The 17,802-nt window shown below is 49.1% G+C and overlaps 7 protein-coding genes across 7 annotated transcripts; 5 read left to right on the forward strand and 2 right to left on the reverse strand.

Moving 5' to 3' along the window:
- The first annotated feature begins 301 nt into the window (after positions 1-301).
- Positions 302-2,412, forward strand: F9C07_2285959 (putative mitochondrial processing peptidase alpha subunit). The gene is made up of 2 exons (XM_041294154.2): positions 302-540; positions 614-2,412. Exons 1-2 carry the CDS (start codon positions 316-318, stop codon positions 2,258-2,260), a joined length of 1,872 nt encoding a protein of 623 aa, XP_041149463.2. The 5' UTR covers positions 302-315; the 3' UTR covers positions 2,261-2,412.
- A 103-nt stretch (positions 2,413-2,515) lies between these two features.
- Positions 2,516-4,234, forward strand: F9C07_2168150 (mitochondrial outer membrane translocase complex, subunit Tom22). The gene is made up of 3 exons (XM_041294153.2): positions 2,516-2,823; positions 3,036-3,325; positions 3,577-4,234. Exons 1-3 carry the CDS (start codon positions 2,709-2,711, stop codon positions 3,631-3,633), a joined length of 462 nt encoding a protein of 153 aa, XP_041149462.1. The 5' UTR covers positions 2,516-2,708; the 3' UTR covers positions 3,634-4,234.
- Positions 4,235-7,376, reverse strand: F9C07_2285961 (transcription factor IIIc-like protein). Its single transcript, XM_071510797.1, has 4 exons — positions 6,348-7,376; positions 5,845-6,294; positions 4,990-5,785; positions 4,235-4,912 (listed from the first exon to the last, which is right to left on the reverse strand). The coding sequence occupies exons 1-4, from the start codon at positions 6,727-6,729 to the stop codon at positions 4,609-4,611; spliced, it is 1,932 nt and encodes a 643-aa protein (XP_071367709.1). The 5' UTR covers positions 6,730-7,376; the 3' UTR covers positions 4,235-4,608.
- Positions 7,377-9,113, forward strand: F9C07_2285962 (uncharacterized protein). The gene has a single exon (XM_071510798.1). The coding sequence runs from the start codon at positions 7,570-7,572 to the stop codon at positions 8,935-8,937; it is 1,368 nt and encodes a 455-aa protein (XP_071367710.1). The 5' UTR covers positions 7,377-7,569; the 3' UTR covers positions 8,938-9,113.
- Positions 9,114-9,836: 723 nt separating this feature from the next.
- On the forward strand, positions 9,837-11,608 carry F9C07_2235372 (sugar transporter; the record flags this gene model as incomplete). The annotated part of the gene is made up of 5 exons (XM_041294152.1): positions 9,837-9,877; positions 9,933-10,273; positions 10,338-10,581; positions 10,626-11,155; positions 11,208-11,608. The coding sequence occupies 5 exons, from the start codon at positions 9,837-9,839 to the stop codon at positions 11,606-11,608; spliced, it is 1,557 nt and encodes a 518-aa protein (XP_041149460.1).
- Positions 11,609-12,525: 917 nt separating this feature from the next.
- Positions 12,526-14,285, reverse strand: F9C07_8209 (uncharacterized protein; the record flags this gene model as incomplete). Its single annotated transcript, XM_041294144.1, has 9 exons — positions 12,526-12,967; positions 13,028-13,126; positions 13,187-13,249; positions 13,311-13,365; positions 13,425-13,530; positions 13,583-13,617; positions 13,679-13,898; positions 13,954-13,983; positions 14,037-14,285. 9 exons carry the CDS (start codon positions 14,283-14,285, stop codon positions 12,526-12,528), a joined length of 1,299 nt encoding a protein of 432 aa, XP_041149459.1.
- Positions 14,286-16,237: 1,952 nt separating this feature from the next.
- Positions 16,238-17,582, forward strand: F9C07_8210 (uncharacterized protein; the record flags this gene model as incomplete). The annotated part of the gene is made up of 3 exons (XM_041294150.1): positions 16,238-16,648; positions 16,707-16,792; positions 16,853-17,582. The coding sequence occupies 3 exons, from the start codon at positions 16,238-16,240 to the stop codon at positions 17,580-17,582; spliced, it is 1,227 nt and encodes a 408-aa protein (XP_041149458.1).
- Positions 17,583-17,802: the final 220 nt, after the last annotated feature.

A 17,802-nucleotide genomic window follows, 5' to 3' on the forward strand; every position in this document is an offset into this window, starting at 1 on the left:
CTACAATTGATTGCACAATCATCAAATAGCGGTAGAACTAGAGTTTACGTGATAGATGTGTGTATGGCTTTAAAAGCAATTCATTGTTCCAAAACTTTGTCGGATAGTATAAATAACGATGCCATGGAAGGACGTAGTCGAGCGAACAGAGATAGAAAACAAAGGCCTCCTAAGCTGTTGCCACACCTAGTTTGAGGATCTAGACCAAGACTAAGACAGTATTTGAAATGAAATGAAAAGGAGGAAAATATTTCCAGTCGACGTCATTTTCGTTGGTTTGATTAAGGAATGAAAACAGACCGGATTAGATAAGCCATGGGATCTCGGCTTTCATCCAAATCCTTGCGGTGGCCTCCGGAAAACTGCTCTCTCCGACAACACAAGGAGCACCTGAATTCAGTCTCCTCCGAATACATTGAATTCAAGATTGACAAGATGCGTCGCTCAGTATTGCGGGCAGTTGAGTCCGCGAAACCACTCGCCCGCGCGCCTCGTTCCGTTTCAAGGAGCTTCGCTACTGTCAACGAGGCCGGCTCCAAGGTAATGCCGAAATGTTGGGTGCTCGTTTGGTCTGATGTTCTCGACTAACTCATGCCTTTACACAATTTTATAGGATCCTGTTGAGCTCGACCAGATCACCACTTTGCCGAATGGAATTCGTGTCGCTACTGAGTCTTTGCCAGGCCCCTTCTCTGGTGTTGGAGTTTACGTCGACGCCGGTTCCCGATACGAGGATGAGAGTCTACGAGGAGTTAGCCACATAATGGATCGACTAGCATTCAAGTCGACTAAGAAGCGGTCTAGTGACGAGATGCTTGAAGTTCTTGAGGGCCTTGGAGGAAATATTCAGTGCGCCTCTTCACGAGAGTCGCTGATGTACCAGTCCGCCAGTTTCAACTCGGCTGTCCCAACAACTCTGGGGCTTTTGGCTGAGACAATTCGTGATCCGCTCATCACAGAAGAGGAGGTGCTCCAGCAGCTGGGTACAGCTGAGTATGAGATTGGCGAGATCTGGGCCAAGCCGGAGCTTATTCTACCGGAGCTGGTACATATGGCCGCCTACAAGGATAACACATTGGGAAACCCTCTATTATGCCCGGAGGAAAGATTGGGAGAGATTAACAAAGCGGTTGTGGATAAATATCGCGAAGTCTTCTTCAACCCTGACAGGATGGTCGTTGCGTTCGCCGGTGTGCCGCATGATGTAGCTGTCAAGCTCACGGAGCAGTACTTCGGTGATATGCAGGGGAAAAAGTCGAGCAATGGTCCTGTTCTATCGGGAACCGGCATTGAAACTACTTTGTCGAACTCCCAGTCGGCCGTCGAAGAAGGGCAAGTGCCTACAATTCCCCAGTTCACGCCATCGTCTACCACATCGACCACTCCTGCATCCCCGAAGTCCGAGTCCAGTCTCCTTTCAAAACTTCCATTCCTCAAAAGCCTTTCCGGATCGCAGAAGGGCTCCGTGTCACCATTGGATCCTTCTTTGGTGGAACCGTCAACATTCAACTTGACACGCCCTTCTCATTATACTGGCGGTTTCCTCGCTCTCCCTCCAATTCCCCCTCCGGCGAACCCTATGCTTCCTCGCTTGAGCCATATCCATCTCGCATTTGAGGCTCTTCCCATCTCCAACCCTGACATCTATGCTCTCGCAACCCTCCAGACACTGCTCGGTGGTGGTGGATCATTCTCTGCAGGCGGTCCTGGCAAGGGTATGTACTCACGCCTTTACACAAACGTGTTGAACCAGCATGGATGGGTTGAGAGCTGTATTGCTTTTAACCATAGCTACACTGACAGCGGAATCTTTGGAATCTCTGCCTCCTGCAGTCCGACCCGGACGCCTGAGATGCTTGAGGTCATGTGCCGCGAACTGCAGGCACTGACTCTCGACAACGGTTACTCTGCCTTGCAGGCCCAGGAAGTTAACCGTGCAAAGAATCAGCTCCGCTCCTCTCTTCTCATGAACCTGGAGTCACGAATGGTCGAATTGGAGGACCTCGGACGCCAGGTTCAGGTGCATGGCCGCAAGGTTGGAGTGAAAGAGATGTGCGATCATATCGATGCATTGACCGTGGAGGATCTGCGCCGGGTTGCCCGACAGGTTTTCGGTGGTAACGTCCAGAACAAGGGACAAGGCACTGGTAAGCCAACTGTGGTTCTGCAGGAAGGCGAACTGGAGGGATATAAACTTCGTTCTTTCCCATGGGAGGAGATTCAAGAAAGGATCGCCAGGTGGAAGTTGGGAAGAAGGTGAATGGAGTGAAGTCCAGAGAAGGAATAATCCAGGGTATAGATAGAAGCCGCTGCTTATTGTATAGTATAGTTAAGAGAAGGGCGTGACGCCCGACAGTTTTCTTCCCTCTATGTAATTAAAACGAATGACATCAAAACATGTGTTCTCGAGCGTTGTGTTTCACTATATTTCTCATCTAATGGTAATTGTATGGCTAGATAAAGTAGAGATTCTTCTTCTCTGCGCTACAGTATGAGTACTGGGGCCGAAACTCATTGCCGCTTTTAGCCCCGTTTGGCTCGGGAAAAAAGTTGGTACGGACGACGTCGAATCCGCAGTCCTCTCCATTTACCCATCAATCTCCGTCACCTCTCAATTTCAACTCCATCCAATATCGCAACGCCGTCAATTCGCCTCGCCCATTCATATACTTTATAAATTTCCATTCAATTAATAACCCATAGTCAACATGGTTCAGCTTCAAGAAGTCGAGGACGAACACTACGCCCAGGAGAAGCCCCAGGTCACCAAGAACAACGTTCTTCTTGCCTCGGACGACGAAGATGATGACTACACTGATACCGGTTAGTACTCTAGTGCATTCCCTCGGATTCAACGGTATCGAGGCTACCTTCCTGTGTGCGCGAGATGAATCACTCGTGCTCCCGGCCTGTGTTTCCGGCAGCACTGCCTGCGCCGACCACGCTGCTGGCCCAAACACACCGCGTAGCCATCTTGATTCCGGCGTGAAGACCTCCTTGTTTAACCAATGTTCTAACATGTTTAATGAATATAGAGTCTGAAATATCCGAGGACTCCGATATCGAGCTCGACGGCGAGACCTTCTACGAGCGTCTGTCCGCTCTGAAAGACATGATCCCTCCCTCCGCCCGCCGCCAGGTCAACAACACAGTTTCCTCCATCACCTCATTCACAAAGTCCAGTCTCATGTTCAGCGGTCGGGCACTCTGGGTTATCAGCACCAGTGCTTTCCTTGTCGGTATCCCATTCGCGCTCGCCTATGCGGAGGAGGAGCAGTACGTTCAGATGGAGCGTGAGCAGGGCATGATCAAGGGTGCCAACGAGGTAGGTCATATCTGAAATTTTATGTTATTATGCATTTCCAATGTCCGTTATCGTCATTACCGTCATTGTTCGCCTTATCTTCCGGTTGCGCCCGAAAGCCGAGACGCGGTGAAAACTCTTTTACCCATCGACGATCACGCCAACAAGACGACACATCCATATTTTGAATTATCGCCATTATTCTTGTTTCTTGACGCTATGCTTTTGGGAACTTAAATCGTGCACGATTGCTGATCAAGCCTTTTCTGTAGATGCTCACCCCCGGTGCGATTTCCGAGGAGCAGAAGCAGGCTCAACCTACTCTGTAAATGGACATCGCTAGTGAAGGCAAAGACCGCAACAGGTGTCAATGATCAGCCATCAACAGCTTTAACCTATAGTCTACGCTCGAACCGCCTGTTGCTGTAGAGCCTGCAGCATTGTACGCCATCGGTCTGCCTGGGGCAGATCAGTGTGTCAACAATGACTCTGTCTGGTGTTCCCGATATACACAAATCGAACCACGCGTTGAATGGACCTAAAAAATACAGTAAATTTTAAAAAACGGCAATGCATGACAACACAACCCGCATGCGTTTTGAAAAGGGTATACAAAGCATCTGATTGAACAATCGCCTGCGATTTCCAAAATATAATTCACGGGTTTGGGCCGGCGCGGCATTAAAAAAGAATGGACTTAATGGTTATGGGAATGGCTTTCATCCATCTGTCATTTCGGAGTCTTTGATCCTTCTATGTACCTTTCTTCTTCTCCCCTCATGCCTCTGTTTCTGGAAGTCCTGGAGCGGGCAATGCATGTATTTGTATAAGTCATACCGATTCCTTTTCTTTTTCGTTTCACTGATGTCGTTTTTTACTTATTTTGGTCGACATATGTTTCTAGATAATGGAACGTGAATGATTCTAGAGGCATGATCGTAAACAGTACTGAATTGGCATCCAAGAGGTTGCATCAAGTGAGAAAACAGCTAAAAAGCACAATAAGAGCAGAACCAAGGAAAAGACGTTCGAAAGAAATTCGTTATGAAAGGCCATGTCAGACCTGGGGTATCAACCGAGCGTGCCAAAAAAAAAAAATACCATCAAGATAAACAAGAAGCAGAGATAAAGGATGACATGAGTGGACCATGAATCCAGGTGTATGTAGGTTTGAGGGGTAAAAAGATAATAACAATAAAAGTGAGCTTGTCAAAGCCCATAATAGATAGTATCTCGAGCAAAGATATGGACAGGCTGGATTCGAAGGATACTAGGGAGATTTGGATGAGGCACTATCCAAGCGTCTATATAGATATCAGTCTATATCCTATGAAGAGGACGAAGGTGAGATTTTGATAGAATGAACATACGATGGATTCTCGAGCCGATCTGAGGTCGATATGGAAATCTCGCCAGAGCTTCTTTATCTCGCCCTCGTAAACCATCAAGCCGACGGCTTCGGCGGCTTTTTTGGCCCTTTTCTTCTGGCTCCAGTGGCTCCGCCTCAACACTTCCTTGTCGGACATGTAGCCCATTCGTTTAAGGTGGTCTACTACCCATTCATTAAGGCGAAAGCGCCAATGGATGAGAGTATGGGCCATGGTAGCTCTGTTTTTGCAGTGTCTGGGAGTTTATGTGTGAGCTATGCTTGGGGGAAAATAGAGAGTGAACGGTATCAAACGTACCTTCCCAGCAAGAATCGAGTGTTCTCATCGGGGAGAACATGTCCATTTCGATCCCGTTCTTGTCCATCCTCTTCGGCGTCACTAGCCTCATCCGACAACGGTTCAAACGTCTCCAATGAGTATGCTTTTCCATGCAGCTTCATGTCGGAGGAGGCTGGATGGCCGGATCGGTTGCAGGCATCGCAAGGATGGTTCTCTAGCGTTGGATATCCGGTAACTTCCATGTGAGGCCTTGCCATGAGGGCGTTGCGGAAGTTGGCGTTCCAAACCGAGGAAATCAACTGCGATCCAGTCCGGCCTTTAACCTCATCTTCTAATTTTGAAAATGCGACTTGGTAGACTGGGCTAGAGCGCTCAAAGGCTGGATTAAGCTGATTGAATACCATCCATTCCACTGCGTCTTGGAAGTAATCCTTCAGTTGCTTGTATGCATGACGGGTGAATTCGAATGGCATATCCGGGAGACTGCTCGGTGCGCCGAGAGTCCCATCTTCTAGAACGAAATCATCTTCATAACGATCAAGATCTTCATCGCTTGCCACGGAGGATTCAACGTCACTATCCTCGTTTCGTTGGCGGAAACGAGGCTGCATGATAGTGTTTTCGCCCTCAGTTTCATCCCCATCTTCGTCGTTGCTTTCACCCTCGCTCTCCGATGCGCTTTTTGGAGTCCCTGATCTTTCGTCATTGGTTTCCTTTGCACCAGCTCTCCGACGGCGTAACGCTTCTAGGTGTTGTTGTCTTTGGGCTCGCGCAGAATTTGCCAGCCTTCCTCTGGTTCGTGTTTCCTTCACCACTAGCAAGACGGTCAATAATTAAGGAATAAGATGCCGAATCATAGATATGTAGGCCTACCTGAGTCTTGAAGATCTTCAAGGTCCTCCCTGAGATCTAGCTCGTCTTGGTCCAAGTTTTGTTCTGGTGTCTGCGGTGGCTGAGCATCAATGGCCCTCCTTCGTTTTCTTGCCGGGGTTGAAATAGGTCCTTCATCAGAGTCATCATCATCCAGCACAATAGTAGGCTGTTGTGTGGGACCTCGTCGTAGTTTCCGTCGTATTTTCCGTCGAGGACAAGAGATTATATCTTGAGCATCACTATCGCTGGATTTCGCAGAAAGTGAAGGATTGTGAGATGGGGAGTGCGCGGTGTCGGACGGGGTCTGAGATCTCTTCCGCTTGAGAGCTTGTGCCTCCCTTACTTTTCGAGCACTAGCAAGAGCTTCTTCGTCGCCATCGCTTTCGCTCTCTCGGCCGACAGGCACCTTGGTCTCCGAAGTAGAATGCTGTGGTAGTTCATCTGCGGTTTCTCCATGCAGTCAGGATAAGATACTACCACCGTTTAAGACTCAATTTACCCACCTTCACTCTTTTTCTTGTCCTTTTCTTCCTTTCCCTTCTTGTCTTTCTTCTTCCTTTGTTCCTGCCTATTCTTCTTCGGCTTCTTCTTCTTCTTCTTCTTTTTCGTGAGGGTAGACTGTTCAGAAGTTTCTGCCTCCGATACGGAGCCTTGCTGGTCCGCTGAGGATTTCTTCACGAACGGAACCGGCGACATGCTTCTGCTTGATGGCCCATTTGGCTGGGACCGAGTACTGCGGATAGTGGGCAACGACGGATGCGCATAGCGCAAAGTAGCCTTGCGACCACTCTTCTCGTCGGCATCCTCGGCAGAACCTTGCGACAGGGCTATCGGAGCAAAAGAAAGTCGCGTCTGCTTTGCTCTTTTACCATAAGTGCGGGGCATCGGTGATGACGCAACAGGTGAATAGCACCGGATCTGCTTGGGGTTTGTATGTATTCAAGGTACCAGGATGAATACAAGGGTGTAGTCGAGTGGATTTTGAAGAGGAGGAGTTAAAGGCGAATGAATGAAGACATTCGATCGAGCAGTCTGGTGATCCTTCAAGCGCGATGGACCGCGTCGCTTTGTCACGAGAGCACGTGATCCCATATTGCCCGAATCGTTGTGGTCTCAGATTCATCTCACTTGAAGATTGTATTCCTTAGAGGTTTAGCGGAGAACTTAAGGATCTTGGAGCGAATGTGAGATAATCAATAGGGGCATCGCACTTGCTTGTACCACATTGGCGGTTGAGGTTTGACACAGCCTAACTCATACTGATTCGCTTCATTCATGGCTGAATAGGCACTCACTGTTGTGTTGAGTAATAGATTTATCAACTGGAAACAGTTTCACCCCTTTGTTTCCTTTTTGACGCTTTAAATAGCTTCACGGAGAGCTCTAAGATTGATAGTCACTTTTTGCAGCCCATCTTGGTCACTGGGGATATATTTTATGGATGTACTTTCCAGAAATACATAGAAACTGAGCTTTGCGGCTCCAAAATAATCGCAATACAAGGTAGTATCTGATATCGTAGCTAAGGAACAGGCTGCACTTACTCCATCTAGATTATGGGAGCTACTCTGAAGCGTAGTTTCCTGATTCCTCAGGGTGAACCGAAACTACGACTTCCTCTGTTCCCTATCATTACCTCAGTTATTAAGCCTGGAACAAAGACCTACAGAAGTACACGCTCTATTTTAGAAGTACTGTTACTCATTAAAATTGCATCCTCCCGTCATGTATTGTCAACAACGCTTCTTTGCCTTTCTATATGCATTATTGGATCTGACCTCCATTAGGCCCAAGTCAGCTCCTTGTTTCGACATGGGTAGTCGAGGGGGTATGCCATTCTGCGTCGAGTGCACTTCAATTACATTGACTAACAACACATCTACGGATGTATACCAACTGGACGGTATAAGTTGTGCATTATCTCTCAACTGTACGTTGGCGTTGGAATCGGCACCAGTCCTTTTGGTGAACTTGGGCGGCATAGCATACCCAAAACTTCAAGTTAACTCACCTCTCAGTGTGGCACTCGTGCCGCCAGTCCTTCAAGTGGGGCTAACAAGCTCGCAAGAATGTGTGAACAGCTTGGAAAAGCTCGTATTCATGAACTCAGGCAACCCAAGTCGCCGTCCCGTACAGCAAATCTACCCTTCATCATCTGCGCTGGTAGAGGAAGATAACACAAAGAAGTCTCTATCAATGCAAGATGATCTGCAACAGATACATGCGAGTAGGACGCGAGTTAATGAGCCATATCCGGCCGCTAGTCCAGATATCACTGCTCAAGTCTATGTCGGAGATCTTGAAAGTTGCCTGGTATCCGTTCGAGACCGAATTATACAGGCCTTTACGCTCAACACCACCTTGAACAATTCTTACACAAAGAAGGAAGCCCGGAAAAGGTCTATTCGACAAAGATTTAACAATCTGAGGTTGAACTGTCAAGACAGAATTTGCGGAGGATACGACTTGGAAAAGCTTTGTACCTCAAATAGCATGTCTACAGCAGAAAAGGATGCTTGCGCTGCATGTTACCCCCGGAAGAACCCGAGGCTTATAAGAGATCGATGCAAAGAACACAGAGCGGGATTGTACCAAGTCCTTTATCGGGCTTGCATGCTGCTGGGATTTCTCGCAATGGTAGCTGTTCTCCTGCACATGGTGCGTTCTTACAGGCGCCGGCGCAGAAGCCGAACATTTAGGAATCTAGCAGCTGAGACCTTTCTGTCTTCGGATCTGTTGCCTATGGCTACAACGACCTCAGTTTCCACATCCTCGTATAGTGGGCTAGATCTGCGGACCGAATATAACCCTGCTATGGGTGACATACAGAACTCCGGAGCAAATCTCTCCATGACAGAGAGGAGGCTCAGACGTCTTGGTCTCTTTAATAGGGAGCCTCGCAAGGGAGTACGGGATGTTTTCGATCTAGAGTCGCATGGGTGCATCCGTGAGGGAAGCAGGTTACCGAAGGAGAGGATTCCTGTATTGCCTCGAGCCTCAAATGCAAGTCTTCGAAAACATTTTACGAGCAGAAACATGAAGCAAGCGCCCATGGGACTTGGTGATGAAGGTAATAAAGCTCGCAGTGGCTAGGGTATGAACAATCCCAGTATTCCTCCCAGGCACATGGAGCTTTCCAGTTTATGTACTTAGTCTAGTCAGGCAGTGAATGGCGAAAAATCGGTAGGATCAGTGCGTTAGATTAGTACTCAGTATGTACTAGTATGGATATTAGGCTAAATGGGGAGAATTTATAGTGGTCTGATTCATGTGACCCCCTTGTGACTTCGCTTCGCTTCTTCGGCCATGTGAATCCAGATCCTTCTCAGCATTTCGTACTTTCCACCGTCTCCTCTTGACCCTCCATTCCTTTCCCTTTTATTAGTATCCCGGTTTTATTGAATCATCATAGGCCCCACCTCCAGCTTCAATTGGTGGATTCCTTCAATTTCACTCCTAGCCCGGCCTCGTTGCCGCTGATTCGTGGAAACGGTTCGACAGATGTCTTTCGATGGCCGAGAATTTCCTCGAATCTCCACCCCGGATTTCCCCAGACTCCCCCGTCCCATTTTAATGATGCCCCCAACACCTCGCTTCATTCGACATTTCCCCAGATACCCCACCACTTAAATGTCTGAGTGTTCGTTATCAAAACTGGGTCAGGATGCTAGTGCCGCCGGGAAGGATTGGTCGAGCTCGCTTGGCTCTTAACGTGGCTGGAGGGCTACAGCTATCACGCTTGTGTCCCGTGGTTCTTATACGAATATTGTCTTCTCATCGTCTCGCCTTGTCGTTCTTTCTATCAACTACCTGATGACTCGTACCACTATATATACCTGAGTGTGGCAGTGGACAAATTCCCAATTGACCCCTTTTCTCTCATATGAAGTTTCCTCCTTTCTCCCCTATAGACTTCAGCTGGCTACTGGGAATAAGTGACTCTTGGACCTGTCATAGTCTGGTATTTTAATCGAAGCTGCAACGCAGCAATCATGGCGTTCAACCTCATGGGCTCTAAAAGAGCCTATAACTGGTTCGTGCATATCAGTCGCAATCTTCAGATTTAATACTTACTTGGGAGATCCTAGGTATATCTCCTGCGTCGCAGCAGCATGCATGGTCCTTTATGGATATGATGCATCGGTATATAACTCCGTACAAGGCTCGAAGAACTGGGTCCTCTATTTTAATGACCCGGATGACAACATGATCGGAGCTGTCAATACGGCTTATACTGTGGGTGCCATCTTTGGTGGTTTCTTCTTGGGAGGGCCCGTAGCAGACTTCCTTGGTCGTAAATATGGAATGGCAATCGGCTGTGTCATGGTGATCGCTTCCACGTTCATGCAGACCTTCGCGCCTCGTGGTAACATTGCATGCTTCCTTGCTGGGCGATGCATCATCGGTATCGGTCAAGGCATTGCTCTGAGTAAGTCACCTTGCTCTACATATGGCTTAACCAAACTTCGAAGACTGACTTCTCGACCCTACAGCTGCGGGTCCAATCTACATTGGCGAGCTGGCACCGGCAGAAATTCGTGGAAAGATCATGACCTTCTGGCAAATGTTCTACTCGGTTGGTTCCTTTATCTGTTTCTGGGTAAACTACGGGTGTACAGAACACAAAGAGAACTTGGGTGAATGGGACTGGAAGATGGTTGTTATCTTTCAACTCTTGGTTCCTTGCTTAATTCTGGCACTTATGCCGACCATTCCAGGCTCTCCACGATGGCAAGTGTCATGATACCGATAGAATTATCTGCCTATTAACCGTATATCAGGTACATCCAACGGAACAATGACGTTGAGAAAGCCCGTAAGGCTCTCCAAAGAGTTCGCGAACCTCATGAGGTCGAGGAAGAGCTCCTCAAAATCCGCGAAGCTATTGAATACGAAAAAGAGGCCATCTCTGGAAGCTACTCTGCACTGTGGAAAGACAAGTCTCTCCGCAAGCGTATGGCTCTCGCTCTGGTCATTAATGCTGGTCAGCAGATCACTGGACAGGGCACGCTGAACACTTACTCTACCAAGATCTACCAAAAGGTGTTTCCCAACGCTGGTCAGATTGCTCTCATCAATGCTCTCAATGCGACCTTCGGAATTATTTTCACGCTCAACGCTGTCTGGATTATTGATCGATTTGGGCGCAAATTCCTTCTCATTGTTGGTGGCATCGGTATGGGAATCTGCATGATCATCGTTGCAGCGGTCGAGACCGAAACCCCATCAATTGGTGATCCCGGCTCAGACGTCAAGAGCACGCCCGTCGGCATATCGATCGTATTCTTACTCTTTCTATTCATCTTCTTTTGTATGTCCACGTGAAACCCAGGTGACCATGCCAACCGCTAACATTGTTCTAGACAAACCTTCTTGGGGAGCTACCGTGTGGATTTGGACATCTGAGATTTTCTCTATGAATGTCAGAGCCCAAGCGGTGGGAATGGCATCTCAGACGCAGAACGTCGCCAATGCCATCGTCCAACAGTTCTTCCCAACTTTCCTCAATAACTGCGGCTTCTACGCCTTCTACATGTTTGCCGGTATCAACTTCCTCTTGTCAGTGTTCGTGTTCTTCTTCATCCCCGAGACCAAGCAGGTTCCTTTGGAAGAGATCGATGCTCTCTTCGGTGGCGCTAACCACGTCACACACGGCGAAGAACTTGTGGCGGGTGAGAAGCAACTGCAGGTGATGCAGTCAAACACAGGTACTGAAAAGGCTGAAGCAGTCACGATTGAGAATGCCCCCACACGGCAGCACTGATGTCTTGCTGTAATTTGTATATAAGCTTATGAGTCTTCCATTCTGTGCTTGCGTGGGGTCTTGTGGTCTCTTTGAATAGTCAATAGTGGGAGGAAGTCAGTCTCACGACTTTAAAATTTATAGTGTGCTATATCCAGAAGGACGTTAGCATCAAAGTTAATGCATTTAGAACGATATACTTGTAGCAATCAATCATGTGGACAGCCCCATATTTTATTCTCAACCTCGACTATAGACGTGGGGAAACATGGGGGATGTGGGGAAGCCATAGGGACTGTTCCTGTTTTTTCCCCTTCTTTTTCGCCTTTTTATACGAGAATAAACTCACAAGCCTGTCTCATTATTCTCATTCTCGGTTTGATCTAGTTCACAGTTTTACTATGTGATTGAACTCGAGCGTTCCGAGGTAACTTTGAAGTATCTCCACACGTATCTATACCGGAGTCCGGACATCTATTTAAGCATGCTAAGCTTACAGTTTCCATCTTGGCGAAGTTTATCTTTGGATCTTCCTGAATAACACATGGTATGTTTGCATCCTTCACTAAGTGGGCAGATCCATACATGTTACCTAAAAACAGCTTGGCATAATGTAATAGGATACTTCAAACCAGGGAGCACATCACGGTTGATGTATTTTTATATACCTTTTTGTCTCTGGACATGGTACAGTGAGACGTACAATAATCATTAAATCCATAATAATGTCAAATCCGTGGATGCATGCAAATAGTCAACTTTCTTTTGGGTGTAGCCCTATCATTACCAATATCCCCCATATGAAAAGATTACACAGATATCTCCCATCCCAAACCAAAAGACTCCAAGCCCCAAATCTAATATAAAGTAATATAATAACCTCAAGTCATGAACTTCGTCAGATGAAACCCAACCCCAGTGATAAATAACCCAAGTCCCTAAACCATATCATCGCGCCCAAAATGCGCTGCCTTCTTCCCGCGTGCTGAATTTCGCGCTTCTGAGGTATGTGATACCATTACCTCAGTGGTGCACATGATACCCTCCGGACCGGTGGGCGACAGGATATACTCTTCGCTGGAGTTGCTGCTGTCGTTTCCGGGGTAGGTGGTGGTTGTGGTTGTGGTTGTTGTGGCGAAGTGTCGGGAGGTTGAGAGCTTTTGGTCTGCCTCGGCTTCGGTGCGACTTCGGGGTGCGCTGTGGAGGGTTTGGGATTGGCCTTGGCGGGAGCGAGATAGCGAGCGGAGGCGGTATTGTTTGCTGCCGTAGGTGTTGTAGGGGCGGGTCTTTGAGCGGGAGCCGTAGCTGCCGAGGACTTGCTTGAAGAGGGGTTTGAGGGTTGGGAGACTGCCGGCGATTATACCCATGTTGGATTCGACACTGGAATGGAGTATGTGTTAGTTGGGTGAGGAGTGTTGCAGGGTGAGTGGTTCTACGTACACGACCCAGATTGTGAGCGTGGAGTAGTCCCAGAGGAAATCGCCTGTGCGGCCATAGTTGGGGAGGACTGAGAGTTTGACAAATGCGGCGGCGCAGGCGCTGTATGAGGCAATGTTAATTGATTTCTTATAAAATAGGTCACAACGAACGAAGACTTACAAGATTCCCAGTCCCAGAATACAGACCAGCGAGGCTTTGACCCGACGATTCACTTGAAGGTGTCTGTTATGGATCCTAACGTTAGCGTTCTGGCATTCGGTTACTGAAGCCCATCATGACACACCTTAACATAAAGGCCGGGAGGATGGCGAAGATAAGATCCGTCAAGATATTCAGCGCTGTTAACGTTAGGCAACGTGACATCGAGTACCAAATTTCAGCGGGATCGCGTTCGTACCAGTATTGGTATAGCTCAGCTCCAGTAATTGCGTGGGAGTAAAACATTTCGACTTGACCGACATGTCCCAGATACTCCGGATATCTTTACATTGGAAAACGAGGGTCTGTACGCGGATTAGGCATTTGCACTGTCTGACACCGGCATTGATCACGTACCAAGAAACAAATCGTTGTGTAAAGGAGCATGAGCACTGCAAGCATTCATGCCGGTTAAAAGATAACCCCCATGACCAGTAAGGAGCCTTAGCTTACCAATTATAACCCAAATGAAGATCTTGTAACCCTTTCGCGGGGCAAAGCGCAAGAGGAACAGCCCAATGGAGATCTTTACGAGACCGATCGCCCACATGTAGATGCCTTGCGTGGCGAAGTTCAAATGCATCGCCGTGGTGGCCGTGTCCTTGACGTATGCTGTGTGTCGCCCTGCACCATAGATAACTTCAGGTATTATAATAGCCCATCCAGCGAGAGACTAAAAGTGAAGACGTCAGAAATGATGATGCAACGCAAGTGCTACTGCATCTTACCAGCGCCATGGTTAATATCATGGTATAGTCCTGGATGCTGGTCAGCTTAATTAAGGGATCCTGGAGCCGGAGAGATTGCTTACATCGAGGCCAACATTCCGAATGATAAACAATCGAACGTACATTCGCGCCAGCACTGTGAGCAATGCGAACACCGTCGTGATCGTCGTGGCCGCAAGTATTCGAGGCCCTTGATTCTCATCCGGCAAGCCAGCGCCTCCAGGATGGGCGCTGTCGGACATGACAGCGTATCGCGCGGGCACTCCTATCACCGAGGGATCATCGAAAAAACGGTCCTGGAGACTGGACACGAGGTCGGCGAAGACGGACATCGATCGAGCTTATAGCATGAACTTGGATCCACGAAGATGAAGATCGCCAGAGACTGTCGCTTGAACTCACAGACGTTTGCATGTCGAATTGGGAACTCAAAGTTGAGCGATGCATAAAACTGAGAAGTCGAAAAACCGTGGCTCGGCCTGTACTCGATTCGAGAGTATCTCCGAAGCTTCCATGACAAAGTCTAGAGTCCACCCAGTTCGTGGTTGACCATTAGTCTACCAACTAGCAGGGACAGCCTAATCGTGGCCAAGTCCGATTCATCTGTCTCAAACAGCCTTCGTTCCTAGTTTCTGTTTGTCATCTCGGCTAAATCTTGAATATTAGCATCGCTGTATCGGGTCGAGAGAAGGGCCCGACTGATTCACAGGTTCAGACCCCTGCACAGTCGATATACCCTGGTCGAAACCTGGCCAATGAGATAGGCACTGGCGATAGTAAACTCGTACTTTAGTGATACTAAGTAAGGACTAAAGCAAATGGGTCAATTCCGGAATGACCGCCAGGTGGGTCATTCGAATGATGGTGCCATCCGCACGCCAGGCCACAGTCCAAGTGGATAGCCCAGACTATTGGGAATTGGGATTCCTCGGCGCTATCGACCAGCGCCACGAGGGGCATTCTCGTATACTGGTGGTGCCCGGTCTCTCTGGGAGTTACTCTCATATTGCAGACTGCCGCAATCTCCGGCAGTGGAGCGTATCTCAGCTCCTGACTTGTGGACGACACTCCAGTTAGGGCCAGCGTGCAAGTTACCGACATCTTCCACGAGTTGATTAAAGTTCTGACTGGGGACTGCATGGCCAAGGAATCAAATCCCCGCCCAAAAATAAGGCAGAATCAATGCTATCCATGCACTGACTGAAACAGTTGCAGCACAATCGGTATAACGGTTATGCTGATCCCTTCCGATCGCGAAGGCATTCGATCATGTTTTGTTCGCTGAGCGATCTTCAGGGTACGATCGGTGGAGAGCAACGACGGAATTCAAACTTGGATCACAGACAGACCCAGCAAATGAGGGGTGGCTCTGGTCAACCGTGAACATTGAAGGACGGAAGATTATTGGGAAATTGGGAGATTTTTGGATCCACCGGGTCACGCTGTCCCGAACCCTAATCCTTCCTACCTTTGATAGCCCTTACGTACATCAAATGTCTATGCATTATCCCATGCCATTAATGTCTTACATTACGGTATAAAGATAGTTCTCTCTTGCTCTCCATGCGCCACACCATACGATTAAGTCCATCTGTTATAGAAAGTACTATTGTTAGAGAGAGAAGACATCTAACCCCATACAGTACACCCAACATACATACTGTCAATGCCGAGGTCCAAGTCTCACCCATATTTCTGAGTCCTGCGAGGCCCCACTTGGCCGTCCTCCCTAAATTAGGACAAGACACCCTTGCGTTGACCGTTGCAGCGAATGGTGATTGCGCTTGGGTCGTATTATGGGCTGGATCCAGTCGCTGGAAGTGGAGTCAAGTTCAAGTCCAGCCAGCATCGATGGTTCTAACTCATGAACTACCAATGCGTTTCCCACCAGCCGGAAGAGCTGCTCATGGCCCTGACTAATCTTTTTCCGAGCCAGTCGCTTCGCCCCGATAGGAAATCAGGGCTTTTATCCTTTTTTTGCCGGTCATCCGAGAGCTAGCTGCAGCAATGGGCCTTCTTCGGAGCTGAACCACCACTCAGGGTGAACGAGATCAATAACAAGAAGTGGTACGATAGCTGGATGCATGCTTAGCTCGGAAAGTTCAATACTTTGCATATTAGTTCGTGCGCCTGTGCGTCTCCAGAAATCTCACAGCATCGTAGGGAGTCGAAAGGCCCCCAACGCGGCGGTGACCAAAACCTTTATATTGACTATCATTCCCTAATCCGTTCCGCTTCTGTCAGTCCTCACTCTCAACTTATCTTCACCCTCAAGCGTCTCAATATGGTCGCCCTCCAGGCTCTCAGTCTGGGCTTGCTGGCTTCGCAGGCTTTGGCCTTCCCTGCTGCGTCTCAGCAGGCCGCTACGGCTACTCTGCCTACCACAGCGTCCAGCTCAACTGCGGTCGCCTCGTCCCAACTCGACCAGCTGGCCAACTTTGCGTACAACGTCACCACTGACAGCGTCGCCGGCGGCTCCGAGAGCAAGCGCGGCGGCTGTACCTTGCAGAATCTCCGCGTCCGTCGCGACTGGAGGGCCTTCTCGAAAACCCAGAAGAAGGACTACATCAACTCCGTCCTGTGCCTTCAGAAGCTGCCTTCGCGCACCCCGGCTCACCTAGCCCCAGGTGCCAGAACTCGTTACGATGACTTTGTGGCCACCCACATCAACCAGACCCAGATCATCCACTACACGGTATGTCTCCAACGAGGCAGTCTTCCAGAAGATGACATGAGATTGACCAATGACATAGGGTACCTTCTTGGCTTGGCATCGCTACTTCATCTACGAATTCGAGCAGGCGCTGCGTGATGAGTGCAGCTACACCGGCGACTACCCGTAAGTCTAGCGGGACCTCCTTCTAAGATCTCGACGCACAAAAGCTAACCATCCTCCCAGCTACTGGAACTGGGGTGCCGACGCCGACAACATGGAGAAGTCCCAGGTCTTCGACGGCAGCGAGACCTCGATGTCCGGCAACGGCGAGTACATCCCTAACCAGGGGGACATCAAGCTGCTCCTGGGTAACTACCCAGCCATCGACCTACCCCCCGGCAGCGGCGGCGGCTGCGTCACCAGCGGTCCATTCAAGGACTACAAGCTGAACCTGGGCCCGGCCGCCCTGTCCCTGCCCGGCGGAAACATGACCGCAGCAGCCAACCCCCTCACCTACAACCCCCGTTGCATGAAGCGCTCCCTCACCACCGAGATCCTGCAGCGATACAACACCTTCCCCAAGATCGTCGAGCTCATCCTCGACAGCGACGACATCTGGGACTTCCAGATGACCATGCAGGGCGTCCCCGGCAGCGGCTCCATCGGCGTCCACGGCGGCGGCCACTACTCCATGGGCGGCGACCCCGGTCGCGACGTCTACGTGAGCCCCGGAGACACTGCCTTCTGGCTTCACCACGGTATGATCGACCGCGTGTGGTGGATCTGGCAGAACCTCGACCTCCGGAAGCGCCAGAATGCCATCTCCGGTACCGGTACCTTCATGAACAACCCGGCTTCTCCTAATACCACTCTGGACACCGTCATCGATCTCGGCTATGCCAATGGCGGCCCCATCGCGATGCGCGATCTCATGAGCACCACTGCTGGTCCTTTCTGTTACGTGTATCTGTAGATGGTGTTTCTATTCTTGACCCGGGGATTACCCGGACGAAAAGTCATCGTAAATAGATAGTCGCTGATGCATGTAACATGATAGACAAATGACTAGTATAATAATAGACCCATGAATTTGAATTGTACATACCACCGTCCTTACAACACCTCCACTTATCATAGGTTCTACCAACCTAATCGATCCTCAACAAACTAATCACTCCACCCAAAACATAGTC

This window comes from Aspergillus flavus, chromosome 6, assembly GCF_009017415.1.
Source record: "Aspergillus flavus chromosome 6, complete sequence".
NCBI classification, from domain to species: domain Eukaryota; kingdom Fungi; phylum Ascomycota; class Eurotiomycetes; order Eurotiales; family Aspergillaceae; genus Aspergillus; species Aspergillus flavus.